The following is a 27,145-nucleotide window of genomic DNA, read 5'->3' on the forward strand; positions in this document are numbered from 1 at the left end:
ACTTAAATTTCAAACATTTTCATAAGACTCACACAAAGATCTACATTTGCCCAAAATAGAATGCCCAAACTAATTTTATCTTATTCTAAGAATATTCAGATTAGATGCTTGAACCTTACCTTTTTCTTATTCTGCTACATTCTTGATCCTTCTAACTTCAAATCATAAATTATACTGTAAGATCTGATTCACAACATATATTCTGATTTAGTCTGGCATGTTCCAAAATGGCACGTCAAACCACCCTAAATCTCCTCCTTCTGACATACCATTTACTTAAGGGGACCAATATGATGATATTAAGTTGCTATTAATACCATAAGGCACTTTTTCTTCCCATTAAGATGCTATAGGGGAAATATTTTATTACTTTCACAAAAAAAATCTAGTCAGAGATCATCAATGTAGAGTTAAAACTAAGACTTTGAAATTCAACAGTTAATAAAAAAGTAAATTATGATCTGTTAATGATACTTAATAGCAACAAATTATACTGTAATAGGAAATAATTAGCATAAAAATAAAAAATAGTCATATAGTACAGCTTAAAATTTAATGTCTTTTAAAAGTCTTGATATTTACTGCCAGGAACAAATGTCAACTTAATAACATTAGCTTTGTCTTGCCCTTTTCAATTCATCAGTATTTTAAAAAGGATACTCAGTACCAGAATAATGTGTGACTCTGCCACAAACTGAGCCTGGCTGCTCCCATGAATGTAGCTCTATTAAGAAAGACAAAAAAACAAAAATTACAATTTGAGAAAGCCACATAATTGTTTTAAAGTTTTATGTCATGAAGATAAACAATGGAAAAATCTAATTAGATTTCTACTAATTCAACTTTTATTACTTTCTACTAATTAAGTCTCTATTAATAATTATTTTAAATAGTTAAATGCAAATAGATGACAATATTGGTTGATGATACTGTAAACTGTAGGCAGCAACTTAGTTATCAAAAATTAAGTTGTTAAAGGATTTATCACAAACATTCACACATCAAATATAATGATCCCTATAGAGTTATTGCAAAATTACAATTAAAAGCATAAGATACAAATTAGAGCAAAACATTTTTATGATTTTTCATCCTTTAAAATACGTTAGAAATGATCAAATATCACTACTTTCTACATTATCAAAGTTTTTAAAACAAGGAGTCAGCTTTATACATGTACACATTTCACTATAGCATTTAAATTTTTTCAAAACATAATTTTTAAAATTGTTTTTACCCTATTAAGTACATAGTTCATACCAGTTGACTATGGAAAATCTAACATAAATCTCCATTTAGATTATTTGGCTTCAAAATTGATTCCCATGACTATTTCTGCTGTTAGTCTCTCTTATGAATGTCAGTTCCTATGCAGTCGTTTTAAATAAATATCCTTGCCTTGGTTTTCTGTTTATAAAAAAAATACTGGAGAAAAAAATCTAACACCTAAATTAAATCAGTGCCTCAACTTTTATATCATTTATGATACATAACTGTATCATATGATTCAGATAGTTTTCTCAAGGTATCTTTTTTTTTCTTCCATCTTGTTCAGGGGGTACATGTGCAGATTTGTTACATGGGTAAATTGCATGTTGCTAACGTTTGGTGTACAAATGATTTTGTCACCCAGGTAGTGAGCAAAGTACCTGACAGTTCTCCAATCCTCAGTTTCATCCTACGCTCCAACCTCAAGTAAGCCCCAAGGTCTACTGTTCCCCTCACTGTCTATGTGTACTCAATGTTTAGCTCCCACTTACAAGTGAGAAAATGTGGTATTTGATTTTCTGTTACTGCAGTAATCAGCTTAGCATAATGCCCTCCAGTTGCACCCATGTTGCTACAAAGGACATGATTTCATTTTTATGGCTGTGTAGTATTCCATGGTGAATATGTACCACATTTTCTTTATCCAGCCCACTTTGATTAACAATCATATAAAGTAGTTATTACCTGTCATCTTCCAAATGAGGAAACTGAGACTTACAGAAATTTAACTAACTTGTTCAAGATTGTATAACTAGTAATTGGTGAAGTTTGGACTGAAACCTAGGACTGTTCATATAGGTATGCATGCCCTTTCCACCATATAAAAACAAACCAAAACACAGGAGGAACCTCAAGTAAAACTGTAAAAACTTTACTTGGCAATCAGATAATTAAATGTTAACAGTTAAAGTAATAAAAACCAATATTATGTAACTAACATATCTGAGTTTAATAGTACAGGAATAATATGCCCAAATTTATATAACAACTGCAAGGTAGTTTGTCTCCATGAGAATCACAAATTTAGAGAATAACTTCAGACATCTTCTAGGTAAGTGGTTTATAAAACCTTTTCTATTTGCTTTCAGTAACAGAACCTTCTCTGATCAATCTTTTCTCAAGGTCATCAATGGAATTCCCCATTACAAAATTCTATGGTCATATCTCAATCTTATTGGACTTAATCTGCCTGAAAAATCTGCCACACCTGACCACTCTCTTTTTGTAATGTTTGCTTCATTTGACTTGCAGGATCCCAACCTTGAGGATGATCCTACCTCATTAGGTCTTCCTCCTCAGAGAGGAGGCGGCTGTTCCCTTACTACCTTCCAGACTCTGGAGCATGTCAGCGCTCCACAGGCATAGGCGTCTTCCCACTACTCAGCCTTCTCAGGTGTTCTGATCCAATCTCATGGTTTTAATATCATGTCTGTATCTAGTCTGATATATTAGAAATCTAAAAACGGCTAAAATGAAATTCCTGATATGCCTCCATTTCTCTCCCAGCTTCTCTCCCATTCTCCTCTAACTCAGGAGAAGGTAATTTAAATTTTCCAGTTGTTTAGGCAAAAATCCTGGAATTACCTTTGTGTCTCTGCCCTTAATTTTCTTTCACCCTTTTCCTCGCCTTATTCTCTCCTTCCTCCCTCGCTCCCTCTCCACAAAGCCAATCATTCAGGAAATACTGTTGGCTCTACTTTTGAAATTCATTTCAAATTCAACTGCTTTTCACCATTCCCAGGAAGAACTAGCAGAGGAGCCTAAAAAATAAGGTCCAAAGATTTCTGGTCCAACCAGTCATCATCTCTTGCCTAGACTACTGCAATAGCCTCCTTTATTCTCCACGCCTCTACCCTAGAGCTGATTTGTTATTCAGATAAGTACTGTCAAAACTATCCCATCATTACCTTGCTCAGAACCCTTCAATGCTTTCTCAAATGTGTGAAAAACACTGTATCGTGCAATGTCTTTTGTGTTTCCAGGCACAGTAACAAGAAACCTACATACTTCTTTTCATTTTAAAAATACAGCTAAGTTTAAAAAAAAAAAATCACACTTTGTCCTTAGAGACTTATTTCAAGAAACTGATCTGTAACACTTGTACCGTATTTCTTGTATACATAAGGCAGGAGAGAGGAAAGGCTTTGGACATAGTCCTGAATTTGCCACCTACTAGCTATGTTATTCTAAACAAACTACTTAACCTCATTTATCTTTAAAATAGGACTAGGAGAATATTCCTCAAGATATTTTCCTAAAAATCAAATAAGAGAGTATGAAACACAATAGTGTAATTGATCAAAAGTAATCAAACATAAATCATTTTGTAGTCTCCACTGCAAACTTTGTATCTTCACCAAAAGGCTGAGAAGCTGTTTTTATCTTCTAAACAAATAGCATTCAGGAATTCTTTCTTTTTTATAAATGAATTTAGTGTGTTGAACTGATATTTTAAAAGATAATATTCAGGAATGTATACTAACATTTGACTTTTGTACATCTTTTTTATTTTTTTGGCTTCAAAGTCACATCAAGACCAGATATTCTAAGAGCCTTCAGGGTTTAATCTTGAATTTTTTTGCAATTTTTAATTGATCAATTAGTATGTATCAGGCACCAACTCAAGCAACAGAAATCCAACAGTTATAGGAAAAAATATCTATGTTCTCAAGGAGCTTACAGACACAAACTACACAAACACATTTTGTCTACTAATGTGGAACAAAGAGATTACTGGCACACATCAAAAGCTGTGAAGAGTGAGCACAAGAATAAGAATGAGTAAGTATTGCAGGGATCTTAAGCACTGACCTTAGATAGTTAGCTTTCATTTATGGGCCCTTAAAGCAATAACTTCTCTAAGGTCTACAATTTTAAGCTGGTCTTAAAAATTTTTATTTAACAGAAGCATATACTTTCAAAATCCTTTGAAAAAGGGAATATTGAGTAATGAATTCCCTTAAAGTTAAATCATGATGTTCATTTATTTTCCTCTCAGATTTTTTTACTAATTCTCATGAGTGAGGGAAATATCAACAACTCAGGATAATTTATTCCAAAATATGTATTTAACTTGTATTTATAAGAGCAGTGCCATTTTCGGATCAGATGAATAGTCAAGAAAAAAATGTGTGCAGTTTTAAGGATACGAATCAATTCTTTCATAGGAACAAATGTTTTGACAAGCCATTAATATAAGTGTTTTTTACTTGTCTAGTCCATTGAATATTTCTTTTTTTGAGGCAAAGTTTCACTCTTGTTGCCCAAGCTCAATAGCCGTGGCATGATCTCTGAGCATTAAAACCTTCACCTCACAGGTTCAAGCCATTCTCCTGCCTCAGCCTCCTGAGTAGCTGGGATTACAGGTGTGCACCACCATATCCAGCTAATTTTTATATTCTTAGTAGAGATGGGGTTTCCACATGTTAGCCACGTTGGTCTCAAACTCTTCACCTCAGGTGATGCTCACTTCAGCCTCCCAAAGTACTGGGATTTCAGGTGTGAGCTACCATGCCTAGCCCCACTGAATATTTCATAGAACATATGTGAACCAACATAAAATAAAAAGAATGGTTCATAAAAATAAGTTCATAAGACAGTTAAGTTACCATGACTTGTGACCTACTTAAAGCCCAATTTTATGAAGAAATATTAGATGAAGTTTGCATATCATAATATGAAAAAATAATATATATGAATGATACTATGTTCTTAATTTCAAGTAACATTTGAAAAAAAATATTTTGCTTGATATAGTAGTTCTATAACTCTTATGCAGCAATATCAAGAATGAATGAAAATAAAATGGAAACGAAGCTAAATATACTATATATCAGCATGTGAAATAAACCTGATTCCACTTAAGTTATTCCTAAATTCTTGGGAAGATGACACCAGTCAGTATGTTCTGCTTTTTCAATGTTATTTTAAAATTGTGCTAGTAGTAAATACTCCTTAAAGAGTCCTTTTAAACACTTACTGCTCTGAAAATAAGAATGGCTAGGTTGTACCAACAGGTTGTTACTTGAGAAGGCAGCTGTGGTAACAAAAAAACAAACAGAACTTAGAAGTCAGTTTCCACCATTCAATTTAAAAAAGTAGGTGTTACTTCATCATTTCAGTAATTTGGGCCTCAGTTTCCTTATCTGCAAATTGGAAATTGACTACATAAAGGTAACAGTATAGTATTATAATAGTTTATAAAGTGGATTTTAGTCAAATTTCCTTAAGTAATTTCTCAATCCTAGGTTTATCACAAGTGAGACCTTGAACAAATATTATTCTAAACTTCAGATTGTTAAGCTCTTTGATCGAAATAATAAAATGTGAGAAGTGAATTGATAATACATGTAAAATAGCCTAATGCCTGAAACACACCAATAAGTCAATAAATGTAATCTATCATCATCATCATTATCTAAGATTCAAACAAGATTCCAAATTTTAATGTCTTAAGTCATGTGACTCATAGACAGTAAAATTAGTATCACTGGTTATGTATTAACTGTTAAGTCAGTAATAGTAAACTGTATCTGAGTTAAATTCTCTTGCCAGTGAGTAAGTTGTTTTTGTAAACTTATGCAAGTCCCTTCTATACCAACCTGATATTATCAGCCTTGAGAGCAAAAGATATCAACAACCAGCCTGCTCGATTAACCCTAACAAAGACTGCATTAGTTAAATGAGCTTTGGATCAAAACCAAATTCTAATATAAGAAGAGTGTAAAAAGTTATTCAGTAATACATATATGCCAGAAAATAGCCATTTTGAAGCCAATAAAACATAGGGTTCAAATGAATTATTTCTCTTTCATTCATCGATAAAGCAGTGCTGGCATTTATTTGCTTCAGCATATAATCCTTAGTAAAAAAAAACACACAAGATAAAAAATAAAAAAGCTTAAATCAATTCCAAGACATTTTTGAATTTAGATCCATTTTTAAACTGTAACTTATTTTTAAAAGGACCAATTACAACATTAAGTAAATGCCAAATGAAACTAAGATTTGACAGTGTTGGAAGATACCCAAATGACGATTTGTCTCAATTCAGGTCAAAGCTACACAACGCTTTTTGGTCCCTTCTTTCATTTTAAAATACATGATTGCAAAATAAACCAAGAGCTTGTACATAGCTAGAGGAAACACTGCTGATTATCTTTCACTAACTACATGAATTCTTTCAGTCCAATTTTGTCATGCAGTTTTACTCCAATCAGTATGAAATGACATGCAAATTTTTTCCTTCTATTTTCTTTCACCCTCCTTGAAAACATCATGAAAAAGTAGTAGCGTGGATCCTTTCAGCCTGTTTCAGTCCTTTATTCACTACCTGCTAGAACAAAGGCAATGGACACATGAAATCTAACCAAATATTTTAAGTTATAATCTCTCAATTGTTTAGCATCTGATTCAGTATTCTTTATAATACAGAAATTATTGCAATAGCAAAAAACGAAAATAAAATATCATAATTTACTGTCAACCTAGAAATAAGCCATAGGGAAAAAATCTTGTATTTTCTTTGACACTTCTAAGTCAAAAGGGTTGCCTTACTGTTTTTAAATGAACTTAACTATCTCTGAAATTGATCTAGACTACTTAAGATTTTCCAGTAGAAGGGCCCTAGTTTTCCTGATCAAAGTCTATAAAAATGAGAGATCAGCTTTTCTGTGCATGATAGAATCAATTTATTTTTACTACGTTTCTTAGTCTGCTTGGTCGCCATAGTAAAATACCACAGACAGCATGACCTAAACAAGGGAAATTATTTTGTCACAGTTCAAGAGATTCAAAGTCCAAGATGAAGATGCCAATGGGATTGGTGTCTGGTGAGGGCTCCCCTTGGGCAGAAGACAGCCACCTTCTCACTGTGTGCTCACATGACCGTCCTCTTTGTGAGCAGACAGGGATAGGTAGGTGTCTCTCTACTTTCCTCTACTTACAGTCCAATTAGATTAGGGACCTTCTCTTATGACCTGATTTAACCTTAACTGCCTCCTAAAGACCCTATGTCCAAACAGTCACATTGAGAGTTAAGCCTTCCACATCTGAATTTTAGAGGGACAGAATTCAGTTCATACCTCTAAGTAATTCTAAGTGAGTAAGAGAGCATTTCAAAACCTATCAGCTAGTAGGAATGCAATAATGACAGCAGTTCAGAGTCTCCTTTCTATGCTCAAATACTATTATTTTGTTTTCAGTTTCTTTTTTAGAATACTAATGTCCAGAAAAGGATACTTCTGAACTCTTGAGATAGGAAGTATCTTGGGTCATCACTATCACTGCACAAAATAAGCTTAAATCCCACTCTAACATTCTAACAGGAGAGTCCTGTTTCCTACTAGTTACATGTTTCTAGTCCCATCCTTGGGGTCTTCTTCGAGGTAGCTATTTCTTACTAGGCTCTACACCAAATGGCAGATGTGATACAGATAATAAAATACTCAGGTCAAGTCCTTCTGGATCTGCCTGAAAGAAGAGATAAAAATAGGTATTATCTACATCCAGGTGACAAAGAATGCCACTTGTTTGATTTCCCCAGAGGCTGCACATTATCTTGTACTTGAAATTCCTAAGCACTTCATTAGATATTTGGCTTAAACTAAAAAAATGATTACAACAGAGAAATAAAACAGTTCTTCATGAAAACAGTGATACATCTTGATTACTTGCCACTCAAAGTATGTTGTTTCTGTGAGGTGTTAGCAGCAAGTCACCATTCTTTTTTCAACTGAAGTTGTAGGACATTATTTAGCCAAGTCTCCGTTGAACTTATCGCCTGACCTGTGTAGAGTATAAAATCCTTACCTGGCCCAGTCACACTTCAAAAAGTCATCTTGGACTTTTCTTTTCCTATGTGAGGATCAAAAAGGTTGATCACTTAACCTAAGTCCGCGGTTATCAAAAAGAATTTCAAAATGATGTGTGCATGAAACTGATTAGAGATACTTGTTTAACAAACAGATTTTCAGGCTCTATATGTGGAAATTCCAATACAACAGGTCTGTGGTAGGAACAGAAATTTGCAATCCTGATGAGCTATAACCCAAGACTAAATAACTGCTATGTTTTTAAGGAGGCTGTATGGGAAGAGGCAACGTGTAATACTGTAAAAGCTTTCAGAAAGGCTATATATTCAGGGAAAACTCACTAGTAAGAAGTTCATTTTAAAACAGTTTTTTAAAATAATAAATGAATTGCTACACATTCAGAGAAAATATCTTACTAGTTTAGGATGATTTTTTTTTTTTGAGACGGAGTTTCGCTTGCCCAGGCTGGAGTGCAATGGCGCGATCTCGGCTCACCACAACCTCCGCCCCCTGGGTTCAGGTAATTCTCCTGCCTCAGCCTCCTGAGTAGCTGGGATTACAGGCACGGGCCACCATGCCCAGCTAATTTTTTGTAATTTTAGTAGAGACAGGGTTTCACCATGTTGACCAGGATGGTCTCGATCTGTTGACCTCGTGATCCACCCGCATCGGCCTCCCAAAGTGCTGGGATTACAGGCTTGAGCGATGATTTTTTTTTTAATAAAACATTTCCAGTAGAACAATGGGAGTTCAGAGCTCTACAGATATAAGCCATATAGAGAGCTTGTGGCAAGTTGAGCCCAAGCAATAGAAGATTCTATATACATGAAGTTAATCAGGAAGGTTAAGCAACACCACATAACAAGCAGCATATTTTTGAAAATTCAGATTGCAATCATCCTGTCTAGTATTCTGAGACAGTCTCTAGAATACTGTACGAGGCATAGTAAATATTATAAGAGAGAAACTGAGCATTTTGGAGATGGAAGAATCAAATGGTGGGCCAGTAGCTCCTAAGCAGAAACTAGATAAGTGCACATATTTTTGGTTAACTGTGGCCCCAATGCTTGGTCTCATTCAGTACCTTCATCGTAAAAAGTTATGTGTCCTGATAGTAAAATGGAGAAATACGTCTCCTTATGAACTTTCCCTTTATTGCAGTGTCAATAAGACTGGCAGTCTAGGTGTTGTAAGTAGAAGAAAAAAGAAAAAAAGAACAAAACAAAACTCACCAATACAAAGGAAACCTAAGCAGAATATGCTGAAATCGTTCATAAAAACTGACTCTCCATAGAAACTCAACCAACAATAACGTAGACTGCAGGTATGGAAAACTCCTAGGACAAGGTAAAACAACCTTAAGCCCCAGATGCTAATGAGACAGGTACTGAGAATCAGCTATGTTTCAGGAAACACTTTTTACTTTTTCATCAGAACTGTTAACACGACCAGTTAGAGAGCTTCTCATGCTACTGTATTTTCCAAATAAATGTTGAAAGAACAAAAATATGACAACACAATAAGATGTAGTGTCTTATAAATACAAAGAAAAACTTCAAAAGTCTGTCCTATGACTGAACGGCTAAGTAATTTTAGTAATTTGTGTTTTGTTGATAACAATATATTTCTAGACTTATAGATTCCATTTTGTTCAGTAACAAAAGAAAAACTGAAATGTACAATTACTTTCACAGAATTTTCTTGTGCAACTAAATGCACAAGAAATGAAAGGTTCAAAATGAAAAAGTATTATATCCTTCAGCATTTTAAAATTCAACTGAATAGCTTTTTTTTTTTTTTTGAGATGGAAGTTTCACTCTTGTCCAGGCTGGAGTGCAATGGTGTGATTTTGGGTCACTGCAACCTCCGCCTCCCGGGTTCAAGCAATTCTCCTGCCTCAGCCTCCCAAGTAGCTGGAATTACATGCATGTGCCACCACACCCGGCTAATTATGTATTTTTAGTAGAGACAGGGTTTCTCCACGTTGGTCAGCCTGGGCTCGAACTCCCAACCTCAGGTGATCCACCCGCCTTGGCCTCCCAAAGTGCTGGGATTACAGGCGTGAGCCAACCACACCCAGCCCTCAATAGCTTTTAATGTGAGATACAGAAAACATGTAAATCTATGCTGCAAATGCTTTCATAGCTGTCACATCAGGTATGTAAGTTAAGTATAATATAATCCATGTATGTGTGTTTTACTTTTTATCCTGGGGAAAAAGCAACTATATCAAGAAACATTAATATTTTCATCAGTATTATAAATGTAAATCCAAAATACAAGACCAAAAAAAAAACTTATTTAGCTTAATATTTACATAATTCTGCATTAAGGATGAAGTTACTCATTTCATATCACGAAATACTTTGCACTCGTGATTGTCTAAGAAATGATTTAGGAACAGGTTCTCTGTGCCCTAATCTAGCATTGCCAATAAATTGAATGATTTTCCCCAGGAAAGCTATGTAACCACTCTGTCATTCATTTTCTGAGTACAGATCATTTTTTCTTACTTATGGGTGATTAGAAGATAAAAAGATGTTATTAACAAGCAAAGTCTATAAAACGAGTTTAAACAAAAAATAAGAATCATTGTCTTTTTTCAAGCATAGTCTCTATTTTCTTTTTTTGATATATCTGTGAATATGAATGTCCATAATACTCTCAGTATTAACATGAAAATACTGTGATAATTCTATAAGCACATTAACAGGGATGACAAGAACCCTGGGTGGCCAGGAAATTATTCTTTAATAGTGAATCTTTTAACATATCTGTTATATTGTCCTTTGATCATTATCTAGATGTACATTTACTTGTGGTTACTACCCTCAATTGGAAAAAAAAAATCTCTTAGTTCCATTATATCATGTTAGACTACTATGTCCAGTACTTCAGACAGCTTTAATTTACATTCTTGAAACTTCCCTCATATGATCTCAAGAATGACATTTCCCCTAAAGTTCACCTAATGCCAGTAGCTTTAGAAATCTAATGTCATCCATTTGTTCTATATGTCCAAGACCACTGCATTCTGATGAGCAAATCTGGAAAGTCACTGTTTCTAAATCTTTGACATAAGAGACTTTATCTTGACATTTGATGTGAATTATAGTGCAACAATATGATAAATGAAACCTTTCTAAGAAATACAAATGGCATTGATAAGGACTCAGATGTTAGGTCTATATAACATGGTTGACAATACCATGGCTTTGCTTTGCAGGCCTTCAGACTGGGTTTAACTAATGGTTGTTAACGGTTGAGGCTGCCAAATGACACTTAAATTTTGGTGTAATTTTCTATTTCTTTAAGCTTGCCATTTGAAGACTACAGACCAACAAGATTCACCTTTATATTTAATCAGTAAACTATCAGTGTGAATCAAGTATATGAGAAATGTTCTGCATATATATACATACATATATATAGATATACACATATACCATATTTAACATTGATATATCACTTCTGCTTCTACTATAAATACGTGACTGCACGCAGCCTGGGCAACACTGCGAGACTCTGTGCCTATAAAAAATAGAGTGTTGGCGAGTGCCTCTAGTCCCAGCTACTCAGGATGCTGAGGCAGGAAAATCACTTGAGCCCAGGAGTTTGAGGTTATAGTGAGCTATGATCATGCCACTGCATAACAGCTTGGGCAACAGAGTAAGAGCTTATCTCTACAAAAATAAACACAAAATTTTATAGCACTAAACACAATAATGATGTTTAACAGAAATCCCATACTCTAATGGTTTGGATCTCTGGTTCTAAACCAGGCTGCTAGGTTTCGATTGTGTGTGGAATTGAGCATTTTATTTAGCCAACCCACGGTTCCATTTCCTGGCATGTGAAATGGGGATAAATGGATCTCTACTTTATTAAGGTAGAGTAAGTTCAAGTTTTTGGAAAAGTGTGAAGTAAACCTTCAGTGTTAGCTGCTGCTGTTTGTTGTTATGTTTATTTATTCCACAAATATTTACTGAGTGTCTAATACATGGTAATGTACATTCCCAGGCATATGAGATAAAATGGTGAACAAAAAAAATATCTCTGGTGGACTTTGAGTCTGTGTGTGTGATGACAGACAAAAAATGACTATATAAATATGTGTATGTGTACAACATAAAATGAACTATATACTATAAGTGCAAAGTACTATGAAAAAAGAAAAAGCAGAAAAAAGTAAGGGAGTCAGAAGTATAGACAATGGGGAGTGGTTTGCAATTTAAATGGGAAGAGGGTCAGGATAAACACCAAAGAGACCATCCTTGGCATTTGAGCACAGTTGTGAACAAGGGAAGGTGGTTAGTCATATAGATTCTGGGGGAAGCATATACAAGAGAGATGGAATAATGGCCAGCACAAAGGCCTTAAGACAGAAACATGTTCAAGGAACAGGATCAATGTGTTGGTGAAGACTTAGATGTTATTCTGAATTATATGGTGAGTCATAAAAGGAAGACTGTGAGCAGAAGAGTGACATTAAGTATGTCAAGAACAGACTATAATGGAGTAAGCTAGACGCAAGGAGATCAGTGAAAGTTTACTACAGTAATGCAGACAAACGATGCTGGTGATGTAAAGCAGTTTGACAGGCGGTTGTAGGAAGTGATCTGATCCTGGATGTATTTTCAAGGAAAAAATACATTCATATATGTATGTATTTGAAGGAAGAACAACAAGATTTTTTGTTTCCTGTGTGCTGTTATACAAAAGGTGACAACGCTGACAGAATGTATAGTAAAAAATTTAGTTGTTTTAATGACCAAATTCACAATAAACACATACTTGAGTATTTGTAGCAATACAAACATAGACTGTTCGTTTAATATTTAAGTTCAATTGAGAATGCATGAATGTAAAATAAAATCAACATACTCAGTTACATATCTAAGTTTATGAGAATTGAAGAGGTCACCAAATTGGTAAATTGTACATTAATTATAAGAGAGAGATATTACATTATTTATCTATGAAGTTCTATTCTCTTTCTATATTTCTCTCCTTTGGAAGATGTGTACCCTTAAATTCAACAGCTCTTTCACATGATAGACCCCATGCCAGCCAAGTCTGTATTTTCACATCTTATGAAGCAACTACTGATCGACTCTTACGACTTGAATATCCCACTTGAATGTCCTAACACTCTATAATCAAAACTTTACAAATAAATGTCAATATTCTCCATGCAAACAAATTTATCTTTCCAGCACTCCATGCATCTATCAATATTACAACCATTTTTTTAATGACCTAAGCTTCGAGTTCGACACCTCTGCCTTACAATCAACCATTAAGCCAGTGAGCATTTCCTGTTCTCTACTGCCACTTTTCTATTACTTTCACCCAACTGCTTCTGTCTGAATGTTCATCATATCATGCTTGGATTACGGGGTTACTAATCTTTACCTGCCAATTCCTCACTTCTAGCTATATTCCCAAATCACTACCTTCATCAATCTATTACTCATAAATCCTTGGGAACTTAAAATTGCTAGAGGTAATTCAGATCCCTTGGCAACCTATGTCGAACACCTTTGAATCAATTAATCAATAAATATCTATTCAGTATTTAGCGATACCGTTTCATAAAATGTAAAAAACAGGTAGATATAAAACATAGTGTCTTGGCTCAAAAGGAAACATGTATATATACATTAAAATGTCTAATCATGCAAGGCAAAATAGAATCTTCATTCTCTTTTAAGTGTTTTATTTAACACTAAAAATTTAATAGAAGATGATGTGACTGTGCTTGAGTTACCTCTTTTGTAAATGAGGATAATAGTATCTTTTTTCTTGAGAGCTGCTACAGGATTCAGGAGACCACAGATTAATAAAATTGTCAACTAAGCTGCATGGTATGAAATGAAGACTAGAATTCTGGTGGTCACTTTAGCTATATGTCCAAATAAGTGCTAAAGAAATATAAAAGGTGAAATTACAGTAAGCTGACATGGAAAGACTCCAGAGATAGCTAACTATAAACAAAATATTTTAATGTAGATTATATTGAGATAAGTAAGGAATATTGTGACAGGATTTCAAACAGGTAGAATGTGACAGGGAAGTTAATAGATGATAGAAAGCAGAATTGTTTATCTGACCTTACTGAGAAGGGGTTTAGAAGTAGACACGATTGGGATACCAGGTTATGTACAATTTTCCTCACATTTTTTTAAACAAAATTAGGTATTTCAGTAAAAGCCATCTCTTCATTTTTCTTAAACAATCCTATCCTCATTTTGACCTCTATACAGGTTCTTAAGGCTGTTCCATCTCTTTTCCTGACTCATCTCAAAAAACGATGTTTCTTCTTTAAAACCAAAGTTCACCTTTATTTTAAGGCCAATTCAACTTCCACCTCCTTTAATAATGTTTTTCCTAAAATTCTGCCACAGGATAATATTTATTGCTATTAAACTATTCCAATACGTAGTTAGTATCTATAACATTTGACCTGCATTTTAAACATATATGGATTTATAATGCCATGGTGTTGTTTTCCAGTCATAAGTCCAGAATCCTGTCTATTGCAGGGAAAATGGTATTATTTATAGGAGACAAGAAAAGAGAACAGTCTTCGAATACATGCTTCAATATATTTTAAAACAATTAAATATACAATACATTTAAACCCTAAAATATTCAGGAATTTTTTTCTTTTAATTCAGAACATCTAATTATAATTCCCTTTTTAAAAATTTATCAAATGAAGCTAATATTAAAGGTAAAGTCCTCAAAATGGTATGAAGAACAGTTAAACTCAAAAAATTGTATAGAGAAAAGGTGATTAAACAATTACATAGTAAATGTTCTTTAAAGTTAATAAAACCAGAGTTACTCATTTCATATTTTTGCTGAGCTCATTAAATGCTTCTTTTGTGGTAAGCAGTGTTTTATCAATGAAGTTTCTTAAATAAATATTGATATTTGGTAGTTATTATATAATATTAGCATATAATTAAAATTATATTGCTCAAGAGATTTTGACATGTATTTCATCAATAGTAATCAATGTTGTATCACAAGCATGTTAATGTATCAGTGTATTTATTACAAGGGAGCACTTATATACACTTACTGAATTTTTTACCCATAAATTGGTCTTATCAAATATACTTCCATTTTTGAAACACTTTTTCTATATAGATGTCAAAAATGTTACAGACTTGCAAATACCAAAATCATTACTACTTATAAGAGTACGTGACACTGTAAATATGCCTAATTTAAAAATGAAGAGGAACTTCAAACTGGCTTTTTAAAAATTAATCTGGCTAATTCATATGAAATCTCTCACTTTTGTCCTTAATCAGGAATACGTATTAATTTAAAAAAAGAACATTCACAAAATTTCCATGAGAAGTTTTCTTTCTTTTTTCTTTTGGAGACAGAGTCTCGGCTCTGTTGCTCAGGTTGGAGTGCAGTGGCGCAATCTTGGCTCACTGCAACCTCCACCTCCCGGGCTGAAGTGATCCTTCTGCCTCAGCCTCCTGAGTAACTGCCACTACAGATGTGTGCCATCATGCTGAGCTACTTTATGTATTTTTAGTATACACGGGGTTTCACCATGTTGGCCAGGCTGATCTTGAACTCCTGAACTCATGTGATCTGCCTGCCTTGGCCTCCCAAAGTGCTGGGATTACAGGCATGTGCCACCGCACCCAGCCCTTACATTAGAATATTTAAGCACAGTCAAAACTCATCTTAAATGGAATATTTAAGATCTTTGCATTTTTGAATATAAATCATACCCCAATACTAAAAAGAGATATGTTTTCAAAGAAATATTATGTGGAAAACATTAGGAGAAACAAATGAGAATCATTCCATCAGATCCATAAAAAAAAAGTCCATGGGTTTTGCATTTATAATCTGGAAGCATTTTTTTTTTCCTAAAACAGAGCCTACCACTAGAAAAATGTGAAATTTTTCTTTTTTTTTTCTGTTTTAAATCAGGCAGTGTACAGTAGTCCCCTCTTTCTTTGGTTTTACTTTCTTGTGGTATCAGTTACTTGCTGTCAACGGCAGTCTAAAAATATTCACTGGAAAATTCCAGAAGTAAACAATTCATATGTTTTCAGTTGCAGGCTGTTCTGAGTAGTGTGATGAAATCTCATCCCATCCTGTTCTGTCCTCCCTGGGGTGTGAATCATTCCTTTGTACAGCATATCCACAATGTATATGCTACCCTTCCATTAGTCACTTAGTGGGTCACTCAGTTATCAGATCCACAGATCATAGGAAGAAGAAATATGAGTATAATACAATAAGGTATTTTAAAGGAGAGACAGAGAGTCCACAGACCATATTCACATACGTAATTTATTACAGAATATTGTTATAATTTTTCTACTTCACTATTATTGCACAGCTCATCTCTTACTGTGCCTAATTTATAAATTAAACTTTATCCTGGTATGCATGTTAAAAAAACACACTGCATATATAGAGTTTGGTACTATCTGAGATTTCAAGCATTCACTGACAGTCTTGGATTAGGGTGGACAGTATGAAGATGATTTAATTATCGAAACAGAAAAAAGAAACCCTGAGATGTACATATTCTTCCATTTTACAGAAAAGGTTAGTAACTTGCTCAGTCAAAAAGTGTCAAGGGACACTTGCATTCAAATTCAGAGTTGTATAATATGCCATTCCATGCTCTTATCATTGTATCATAGTTTCCAAAAAAATAATGAAAAATTAAATTATAAAGAGGTAGAAAGAGGAAGAAATCCTACCATGAGACCTATTAATAATAAAATCCAAAATTCAGTTCTGAGTATCTGAAAATATAAAACTAATATATACCAGAATTGGTTATGTAGCTCTTACATTAGACATTCTCCGGGTTTAATATACATCTTTCTTTTGAACATTCAAGTTCTCAATTAAGTTTATTGATTCTTTATCAAAATGAACACACTGAACAAAAAACTTAAACTAGCAGACAGAGGATAAGAAATTGTGTATTTATCATTCCTACTAAGAAAGAAGTGTAACCTTGGAAATTTAGTACTGAAATATCTGCGTTAATGCCAGCAGTTTTAGGATAGGTCACAATTCTTCATTAGTACAATTATTTCAGAACCATGTTGGTATCACCTCTAAAGTTTCTCTTTAATAGCCACTTGCAGCAGTTACAAATTACTAAATATAACTGCTATATAAAATGTAGTACCTGTATTGTAATGTAGAAATGTATGCTAATTAAAACACTTTATGGTTGGAAATAGCTATAAGAACTCATTTTTTTCAATCCTCTATCTTTAGATGATGGCGTAATCATTTCAATAAAATTGGGGTTCAAAAATCAAAATTTCAAAACAAAATAATATATATACTGCTACACTTGTTATTTACACAGATTTACTTTATGGGTTAATCATTCAAATCCTTTATAAGTGTGTTTGAGGTAAAGGATTACACAATTTTATCCTCATATTCCAGTAATAGAGCATTTTAAATAATATCACCTAGAATGTGAATAATACTTTAAGTTGTCCAATGCACTTTATACAAACTATCTTCAAAATGCTTTGTAACACGTATCTCATGCTGAATAAATGAGGAACATGTTACTAAAAGTTGTTCTTAATTGTGTAAGATGGCTGTAGTTTCAATGAAGAGGTAATATCCATCAAGGTGCACTTTCACTAAAATTAAATTTAATCAGTAAGGCATGTTTTTGCTTAAGTAAAGAATGAGAGCAAGAGTGTGAATAAGTGACCGATGATTTTCATGACAAATATGTTCAACAAATGTCAATTGAATATTAATGCTCTGTTAGAGGCTGAATTGAGAGTCCCTCCCCAAAATTTGTAAGTCCTAAACCGCCAGTACCTCAGGATATAACTATTTAGTGAGTGAGTCTTTAAAGAAGTCATTAAATGGCTGGGCGCGGTGGCTCAAGCCTGTAATCCCAGCACTTTGGGAGGCCGAGGCGGGTGGATCACGAGGTGAAGAGATCAAGACCATCCTGGTCAACATGGTGAAACCCCGTCTCTACTAAAAATACAATAACTTAGCTGGGCATGGTGGCGCGTGCCTGTAATCCCAGCTACTCGGGAGGCTGAGGCAGGAGAATTGCCTGATCCCAGGAGGCGGAGGTTGCGGTGAGCCGAGATCGCGCCATTGCACTCCAGCCTGGGTAACAAGAGCGAAACTCCGTCTCAAACAACAACAACAACAACAAAGAAGTCAATAAATAAAGTCACTACAATGCGCCCTCAACCAAGATCTGGTATCTTTATAAAGAGATCAGGACACAGACATGCACTGAGTAAAGGCCATGAGAAGAGACAGGGAGGAGAAGGCAGCCATCTACATCCCAAGAAGCCAGACCACAGAGCAAACTCACCCTGCTGACACTTGGGTCTTGGACATGTAGGCTTCATACTCCTGAGAAAATACATCTTCTGTTGTTGGAAATATCCGCTCAGTGGTACTTTGTTAGGGCAGCCCTAGCAAACTAAGACATATATTACAACTGACAAAAATTATTGCTAAAATCTTTCATGATGCCACCAACAATTTTTGTTTATTGTTGGCATTCTTTTGAATAATAGCAACAATATGCTTAGATTTTACTTTTAAAAATATAATTTTATTTTGAAATACTTACAAGCATGTAAATTAAACACATGCACTATGTATACTTGCAAGTGGAAATGTGTGTGGAAAAGCATAGAAGAGAAATTAGAAGAGTCCACATAAAACTGTCAACCACTGTTACCTTCGGAGTAAACATGATCAATTATGAAGAGAATAATGAAAGGGAGGATTTTATGTTTTCTTTTACATAGTTATGTATTTGAATTTTTTATGACTTCTTTTTTTTCTTTTTTTTTTTTTGAGACGGAGTTTCGCTCTTGTTACCCAGGCTGGAGTGCAATGGTGCGATCTCGGCTCACCGCAACCTCCGCCTCCTGGGTTCAGGCAATTCTCCTGCCTCAGCCTCCTGAGTAGCTGGGATTACAGGCACGTGCTGCCATGCCCAGCTAATTTTTTGTATTTTTAGTAGAGACGAGGTTTCATCATGTTGACCAGGATGGTCTCGATATCTTCACCTCGTGATCCACCCACCTCGGCCTCCCAAAATGCTGGGATTACAGGCTTGAGCCACCGCGCCCGGCCTTTCTTATGACTTTTACAAAAAAGTATTGGTGGATTATTTGGGATCAGCATGTTCTTTAAAAAAAAGCAAAAATATTTACTGTTGCCATCAAGTTTATAATATTCTAAAAAAATAAGAATTACTTATAAATGCTGTGGACATCCATCTAATTTAACAACATGGAAATACCTGGTAACCGTAGACACTGTAATTATCAATAGAGCTATGCATAAAGGAGCCAGACTGAAGTGTACTGAGGAGTAACAAGAAACGAAGAAACATAATGGACATAGAAAACTCTTCTAGTAGTTAATATAGGAAATAAGATCATCTAAAGTGACCTTTACTGTGACCTGTAACTCAGCAGAGTAAGGTGTCCAGTTGAGAAACGTTAGCAACAAACACGGTGGGATATATTACGTCAAAACCTGACTTCTGACTTTCTACAGTATTTTACAAGTAGCAGAAGAGTAGACAGTAAATCTTAAAAGGACTGGAGATTGGCAAGGAAAATACAGTCAAAAGAAAGAGGATTGAGATTCTGGAGAAAGAAATCTTAGTGTCCTTTGGAGAACATGTATATCCTTTTCCAAGGGATGATGGGAATAGGAACACCAAAGAGATCTAAGAAAATGGCTAAGGAATGAAGATCAAAATAAGCAGGAATAAAATAATGGAAAAAAACTGAAGTTCAGTTCAATAATGTGAATTTCAAGTTTTGAAGATCTTGGTTTTAGAATTGTTACATGTTTTTATGAGGTTTCAAATAGTTCTGAAATGAGCAGGTTAAGGGAAGTGAACAGGCTGTGACAGAAGTTTAAGTGAAAAATGAAAATATAAAGAAAGTATGCTAAATCAACAGCACAGCTGCTCTGAACAAAAGCATTAAAAAAAAACAAGGAAATGTTTATGTCTGAAGACAGAATAAATTAGATAATCTTTAAAAGTCCTGTAAGAGCCTCCAAACTTATTTTTCAAATACTATTACTTATTAGAAATATTTGTAAAACAGATTGCACTTTCTAAAAATAGTATTAATAAAATATAATATTCAATCCTAAAAAATAAAAATCATGTAAACAAACCGTGCACAGCAATTTAGTATTTTTTCTTCTTGGAAGGAAAATCCTAGAACTATAGGTCTGAACAAATCACAACAATAATATTCAAGAAGTTCATAAAGTTAGTTTCTTGTTTGTGATTTCCTTTCAGTTCCTCAAACTATAGTAAAAACCTGACTATCAAACTGGGGGTGGCAGGGAGGAAGAAGCTATATATTTTTAAATATATTCTGAAACTGTAAAATAACTCCAACTGTCAATTAAAATTCTCAAGTGGAAAGCTTAAATATACATGTAAAATATATTTGCAATTAGCATTATCTTTATGGATATAAACAATCAAGATACTATTGTTCACAAAAAGTTATTTTCTTGATCAAATCAAAACTCACACAAAACCATTTACATCCTTAATTTGCTTAGTAAACCATGTCTACACAGGGCGATGGTAAATTCTTCAAAGATGATGCAAAACTATCACAAATTCCAAAGTTAAGAATCTTAACGCAATTTAAACAAATAATACATGCATATATTAAAAATGCACGTTTGTATATATGTATGTACCTTTTTGTTTTTCTAAAACCTAGTAACCTCTTTTCCGAGGTTTTTGGTTTAGAAAAAGTAAAATAGATTACCAATGGCAAAGATCCTCTGAAATTACGTTTATCCTTTCAGTCTTCTAAACAATATTTGAGAAAAGAGCACAATCTTCTATGCCTAATGAATAAATTCTAGGAATCCTATAAGAGAAGTGAGAGAACCCTTAAAATATTGCCTCAGCTTAAGGAAGTCAACATAGAAGAGAAACTTACAGGAATTTTTCAGAAGAAATGTTTCATTACTTTTTACTGCCAAGGAAAATGCTAGTAGTGAGAGGAGAGGACAAAAAAAAAGGTAAGGTTAAAAACAGTATAGAGTGTAGTTAAAAGTCCACCAGGAGGGAAGAGGCTGTCACTATATTTGGAGAGGCCCTGGAATAGGGCAGAAATAACTAGTTTTGTAAGGATAAGGAAGTGATGGAAGACTTTTGAACAGAAAGAAGATGTGATTGTAGGTCATTTCAGGAAGCTGAATCTTAGTGCCATAATTTAATGACTTACAAAAAAGAAAAGATGTAGGTGAGCCAGTATGCTGTATTAAAGTGCTCAGGAATCTAGACTATGCAGTTAGATAGGTCTAGTTGCAATAAAACCCTATTTAAATCAAGCTACTTAACCTCTCTAAGCCATAATTTCCTTTCCTAATTGGGGGATAACAGTGGCAATTTCATATAAGGATACTATAAAAACTGAAGGATATAACACATAAAGCTCCTAACACATTAGTGGTAATTTATTATCTTCATCATCATCATCCAGATTTTCACATTGCTCAGGCTTTCCCTGGCTATTAGACATGGAGTATATAAATGGCTCAATGAAAATTTGTCTACAGCTAAATTCTGGCCATAAATAATGAGTAAGTCAGAGGAGAAAATATGAAGAAGGCATAAAATACATGTAAGAATGTGGATTAAAAATATGGATTAACTAGGGCTAGTTCGAGGAAATAAGTAAAATAGCCAAAATATAAAAAAATCAAATTTCTCTAACAGTACTTATCATCTCATATTTGGGGTGGGATAAAAGCTTTCAGACTGGTATTCCTCCAATTTTTTTTTTTTTTTAATTTTCTTTTATTTATTTATTTATTTTTGAGATGGAGTCTTGCTCTGTAGCCCAGGCCGGAGTGCAGTGGCGCAGTCTCGACTCTCTGCAACCTCTGCCTCCCGGGTCCCAGTTCAAGCAATTCTCCTACCTCAGCCTCTCAAGTAGCTGGGATTACAGGCACAAGCCACCGCCCAGCTAATTTTTGTAATTTTTAGTAGAGACGGGATTTCACCATGTTGGCCTGTCTGGTCTTGAACTCCTGACCTCATGATCCACCCACCTCAGCCTCCCAAAGTGCTGGTATTACAGGCGTGAGCCAGCATGCCCGGCCTCTTTTTTATTTTCTAAAAAATAACAGAACTATGCATTACTGTTGAGCTAATATTACTAACAAAAAACTTTTTTTTTTCCCAATAGTAACCAATTAACTGTGCATTGAATACAAATTTACCAACCTGATCTTCCAAGACAGATTATGTTGGATGCAATATACCTTCCCAAACACAATACAGTCCAACATTTGGCTATCCTCTCTCTCCTAGTCAGGCTATCTTTCCTATATGAAAATATCATTTTTATTTTTGCCTTCTGGTCTTAATGATAAACTATTAGTTGGAGTTCCAGCTTCTTTTGAACCAATGCAAGTATTACTTATCAAATTTAAATTAAGTATTACTTTGTCAATTTAGATTAGAAGTTGTTAATTTACTATACATAAGACTCAGGAAACCCTAATTATAGCACCTAACTCCACACAGATCTTTTTCTAATCTGAAATTCTAATGCATTTATAAGTCAGAATCAATTTGGATTGTTTTCTATTTCACTTTTATCAGTATCATGACTCCAAGTATCTTGTAAAGTTCCTGAAAGAGAAGCCATTATTATAATCTTCAAAGTATCTAGACTAATGCAAGACAGAAAGTATTATAAGTAAATGTTGACTTTTCAACCAAATTCTCTATTTAAAAATTTAATGTATCATTCTTCCTAACCAAAATTCTTAGTTAAGGCATATATTATTAACCCACTTCCCAAAGCATTCTCAAAATCATTTCAACCTTCTCTTAACACTGCTCATTTAACCACATATGAAGCTTAATAATCAATCACTACCAAACTTTTGCTTAGGAACCCATCATATGTTACTTCCATCTTCTAACTAGTCTTTTAAGTCTTTCTGTCTTGTCTGTCACTTTTCTAACATACAAATCTGCTCATGCACCTCAAAGGTTTACAGACTTCTGGTACCCAAATGCATACAGCAGAGTCTAAACGTCTTCCTGTGACACACAGGGATTTTCCTAATCTATTCCCAGTCAACTTTCTCAGTATTACTTCAGTAACATGCCATTTATTCCATTTCCTCTAAATTTATTACCCTGAATGTACCAGTAACTTTAGATGCCTCTAGGCCTTTGGGTATTTTCTTTACTTTTTAAAGCTACTCTGCCTAGTGTATTGATTGGGGTTCAATGATGTCCTCCTCCTCCAAAAATTAACTCAGAGTGTGACCTTATTTGGAAACAGATTTAATTAGTTAAGGATTTAGGTGGACCCGAAATCCAGTGAAATTATCTTTGTAAGAGACAGAAAAGGACACAAAGAGAAGCACAGAAGAAGGGGATGTGAAGACAGAGGCAGGGACTAGAGTACGGCATCTATTAATACAAGCCAAGAAATGCCAGCAGTTGCCAGCAAGTACTAGAAGCCAGGAGAGGGGCATGGAATGGTTCCTCCCTCAGAAACTCCAAAGAACCCAAACCTGCTAATCTCCTGATTTTGTACTTCCAGCTTCCTGAACTGTGAGAGAACAAATTTGTTAAGTTACCCGGTTTGTGGCGTTTGGTTGTGACAGCCTAGAAAATTCACACGCCAGTTACGCACATGTCAAGTTCCCACTTAAATGTAAACCTCTGGGCTTTCCCATTTCCCTTTCCACATCTCCCATCGATTCATACAGGCAATAAGCTGCTGTTCCATCTTTGCTCACACAGAAATACATTCAACATTGTATTTAATTGTCACCAAGCTGCATGGTTGTGGTGGTTGTGGTCTATTAACATGTCCTTTCCCCTACAGGCCTGGGAGAATACCAAGAGAAAAAAATGACTTGTGCCTTTGATTGCCAGTACTAAGTGGTGTTTGCCATAATAGATGATCAAAAATGACTTGTTAGAATATAAAAAATATAGGTTTAGAAAACATAAGCCACAGAACTTAGACATTCTTATCCTGTATTCAATCACTGGAAAGATGGGACTCTCATTACAATGCTCATTGTAGAAGTTCAGGATAGGAAACAAAGTCCAACATAACCAAATTCCAGATTTTTAAAATGTAAATTTGAAATAAGCATTTTTAGCTGTATATCCTTTTACATTAACCTGTTGTCCAGTTCAATTACTTTATGTAGGCATTAAGAAAGTGGCTGAATCTCAAAAGAGTATCATCTGATATAAAATTAGGTTTGTTTCACAGACTTTTAATATACTACTAATCAATGGTGCTAAAGCTTTCAGAGACATAGTAACTCAAAAAAAGTCAGTACTCAGAAAAAAAAATATGGAGTCCAAAATTCATAAAGCATACTCCATTCATAGCAACAAATGATGACTTATATGACTCAATGATCAAAAATAGCATTTTTCTAGTTATCAGTTTTTTATATTGCTCTGGATGGCTGAATCAACTTCGCAAGTTCCACTACAACTTCTCAAATTTGAAAGCACAAAATAGTAAAAGAATAAAGTTGACAGCTGAAATACATACTTCTCTAGAAGTACTTTAATTTTCTAAAATGTCATTGTACAATGGAAGAGTGCTTAGAAAATGCTTATGATGGTATCTGCACAATCAGGAGTTCAGTGTAGTTTCATGTTTCATCCATAAAGAAGATGTTATTTTATTTTCAAGTTATGAAATATTTATTAGTATATTAACAGCTTGTATTAAAATCCACATTTCAGTATGAGCAACACGAAAGTGATAATACTGTTATCTTTTCTCCACTCACCCGAACAATTTGAGAGTGGAAGTTTCTTCTATTAACATTTCAAACCCTTTTTAAGTATTCACATTATGACTCGGACATCTGTTTGAATGATAACAGTAAAGTCATGGAAAAAGTTTGAAGGGTACTTTCTTAATGAGCTTACTTAAAACCGGTATTTTAACACCTAACTGGATGTTCCTGTTAGATTATGATAAATATTTCTTTTATTTCCTGAGGAAAGCAAAATTAAAAATTACACTTTATTTTCCTTCGCTTCCTTAATTGACTATGGACAACATAAATACAAAGAATTAACACTATGAGCCTGTAAAATGAAAACCGACAGCAAACACACAAATATATACCATATATAAGCAATAGTAATTTATTAGCTTCTGAAAATTTAGGGAAACATTATGCAATACTATACTATATCAGAAGTACTGAGACAATAGAAATTAACACCCCTGTCTCTAGATTACAATCTTGTTTAATTAGGTACAAAGGGTAATTATTTTTGTTAAACTCATTAATAAAATTTGTTAAACTCATTACTAAAATCCAACCATGTATGAGTATCTTTAAAAAGTATATTTAATTGAAATCTAAAATCCAAGGCTACAAAATATAAGAAAATAAACCATGGAAAATGGAAGCCTCTGTGTTGTCACAGCACAGAGATTAAAGGTATACTAGAAGGAAACAGGGCCTAGTTTTACCTAATTACATATAAGTCGTGAAGCATGAAGGAGGAGATGAGAACTGAAGAGAAACTATTTCTGTAATACCTAAAAACTATGACGGACTGAAGATGACCTATCTGCCATCATCATTAGGATGAAGCAGTACGACACAGGAGAGATGCATGAAGGCCACTAAATAGAAGAGATGAAAAGACGCAGAAAGACCTTGTTTTTTCCAATCTATAGCATACAGCCATTCTCAAAGATATTCAAATTCAACCTTCTGAGAAACTTGTATCAGAGCAAGCTATCAACACTTTGGGGAAGAATCATTTTAAAGGTAAGTCTGGTAGTTCTGGCAAATTACCCACCAAAACTGGTTACATATAAGAAGATATTTTATTCAGAGTTTATACAAATTTTTATTTATATATACTACACATTAATGTTAGGTGATTAATCTAATTTATTGGAATATTATATTCATTCTGATTTCTACAAATGGTTTCATTAAATTGAATAGATTCTGGATTAGTTTTCCATAACAAGTAATTTAAGCAATCCTCTTGTTTAAATAGTTTTTGTTCAAAAGAAACCTTTTTTATTTTAAACAAATATACCACTGTGATACTCCACTCATCATAAGAGACTAAGAAAACATTCCAGCAATGCCTCCTTTCATCATCAAAACAATGTCTCTGCAGTGTTTCTTTAGAGTAATTGTTTTGGTAACTATGGCTCTAATTACTATTTTTAAGAAGGTCCCAGAGGGAAAAAATCATGCATCCAAGGCATTTTCAATTATTTTTGAAGAAACGGGTCGTGAAAACACAAAGATATAAATAATAATACACTAATAAAATAAAGTTATAAAATATGAGATGCCACAGAGAAAAACCTAGGAAGTTATATAATAAGTGATGCAAATAATAAGGACTATTTAAAAAAAAAAAGAATATAGGATTAACAAAAAAGCTAGACTGGATTCTACCTGCTTTGTGACTAACTTTTATGTGGCTTTATGTGGCTTTGGGCAAATGACTTAACCCTTTGATTCCCGGTTTATCTGAAAATACAAACGTAAGAAGTAATGATGCTTCCTATTCCAAAATTCTCTGATAACAAAGTTAGGTCAACACAGGAGCAAACAATGTTCATTGTTTCTACATCCCAAGCATTATAAATCTGCTGCTAAAAGAAAAAAGAAGGGTTAGATGTACAGACAGACATGGGGGTCGTGGGTTAGGAAAGAGAGAAGAAAAGGAAAAAAAGAAAGTTTCCTTTAATTGGTATTTATGTATTCTGTGGAGAACCAGCGTTACAGTCTAGTTTAGCAGTTGCCATAAACTGAATGAAAACGAAGAACCAACAAAGCTATGTAGCTATCTTTCTCAAAAATACGTGATTTTTAAAAAATGTCAGATTATCTCATTCCTTGGCTTGCTATCCTTCAAGTGGCTTCCACATCATTTAGATTAAAATTCAAGGTCCCTAACAGTTTCCAAGGCCTTACATAGTACACATGCCAGCCTATGCTCTTGTCCC

The 27,145-nt window shown here is 34.1% G+C and overlaps 1 protein-coding gene across 7 annotated transcripts in view; it reads right to left on the reverse strand.

Moving 5' to 3' along the window:
• Positions 1-27,145, reverse strand: part of TUSC3 (tumor suppressor candidate 3) — a 205,419-nt gene that overhangs the window by 32,746 nt on the left and 145,528 nt on the right. For all 7 annotated transcript variants that reach the window (XR_013525572.1, XR_008475907.2, XR_013525573.1 and 4 more), the window contains exon 7: positions 661-724. Coding sequence is in view for 3 of the 7 variants with exons in the window: in XM_008979244.5 (XP_008977492.1) it covers positions 661-724 (64 nt within the window). In the remaining 4 variants the exon portion in view is untranslated. The remainder of the gene's footprint in view (positions 1-660; positions 725-27,145) is intronic.

The sequence above is a fragment of the Callithrix jacchus genome, chromosome 13, assembly GCF_049354715.1.
Source record: "Callithrix jacchus isolate 240 chromosome 13, calJac240_pri, whole genome shotgun sequence".
NCBI classification, from domain to species: Eukaryota; Metazoa; Chordata; class Mammalia; order Primates; family Cebidae; genus Callithrix; species Callithrix jacchus.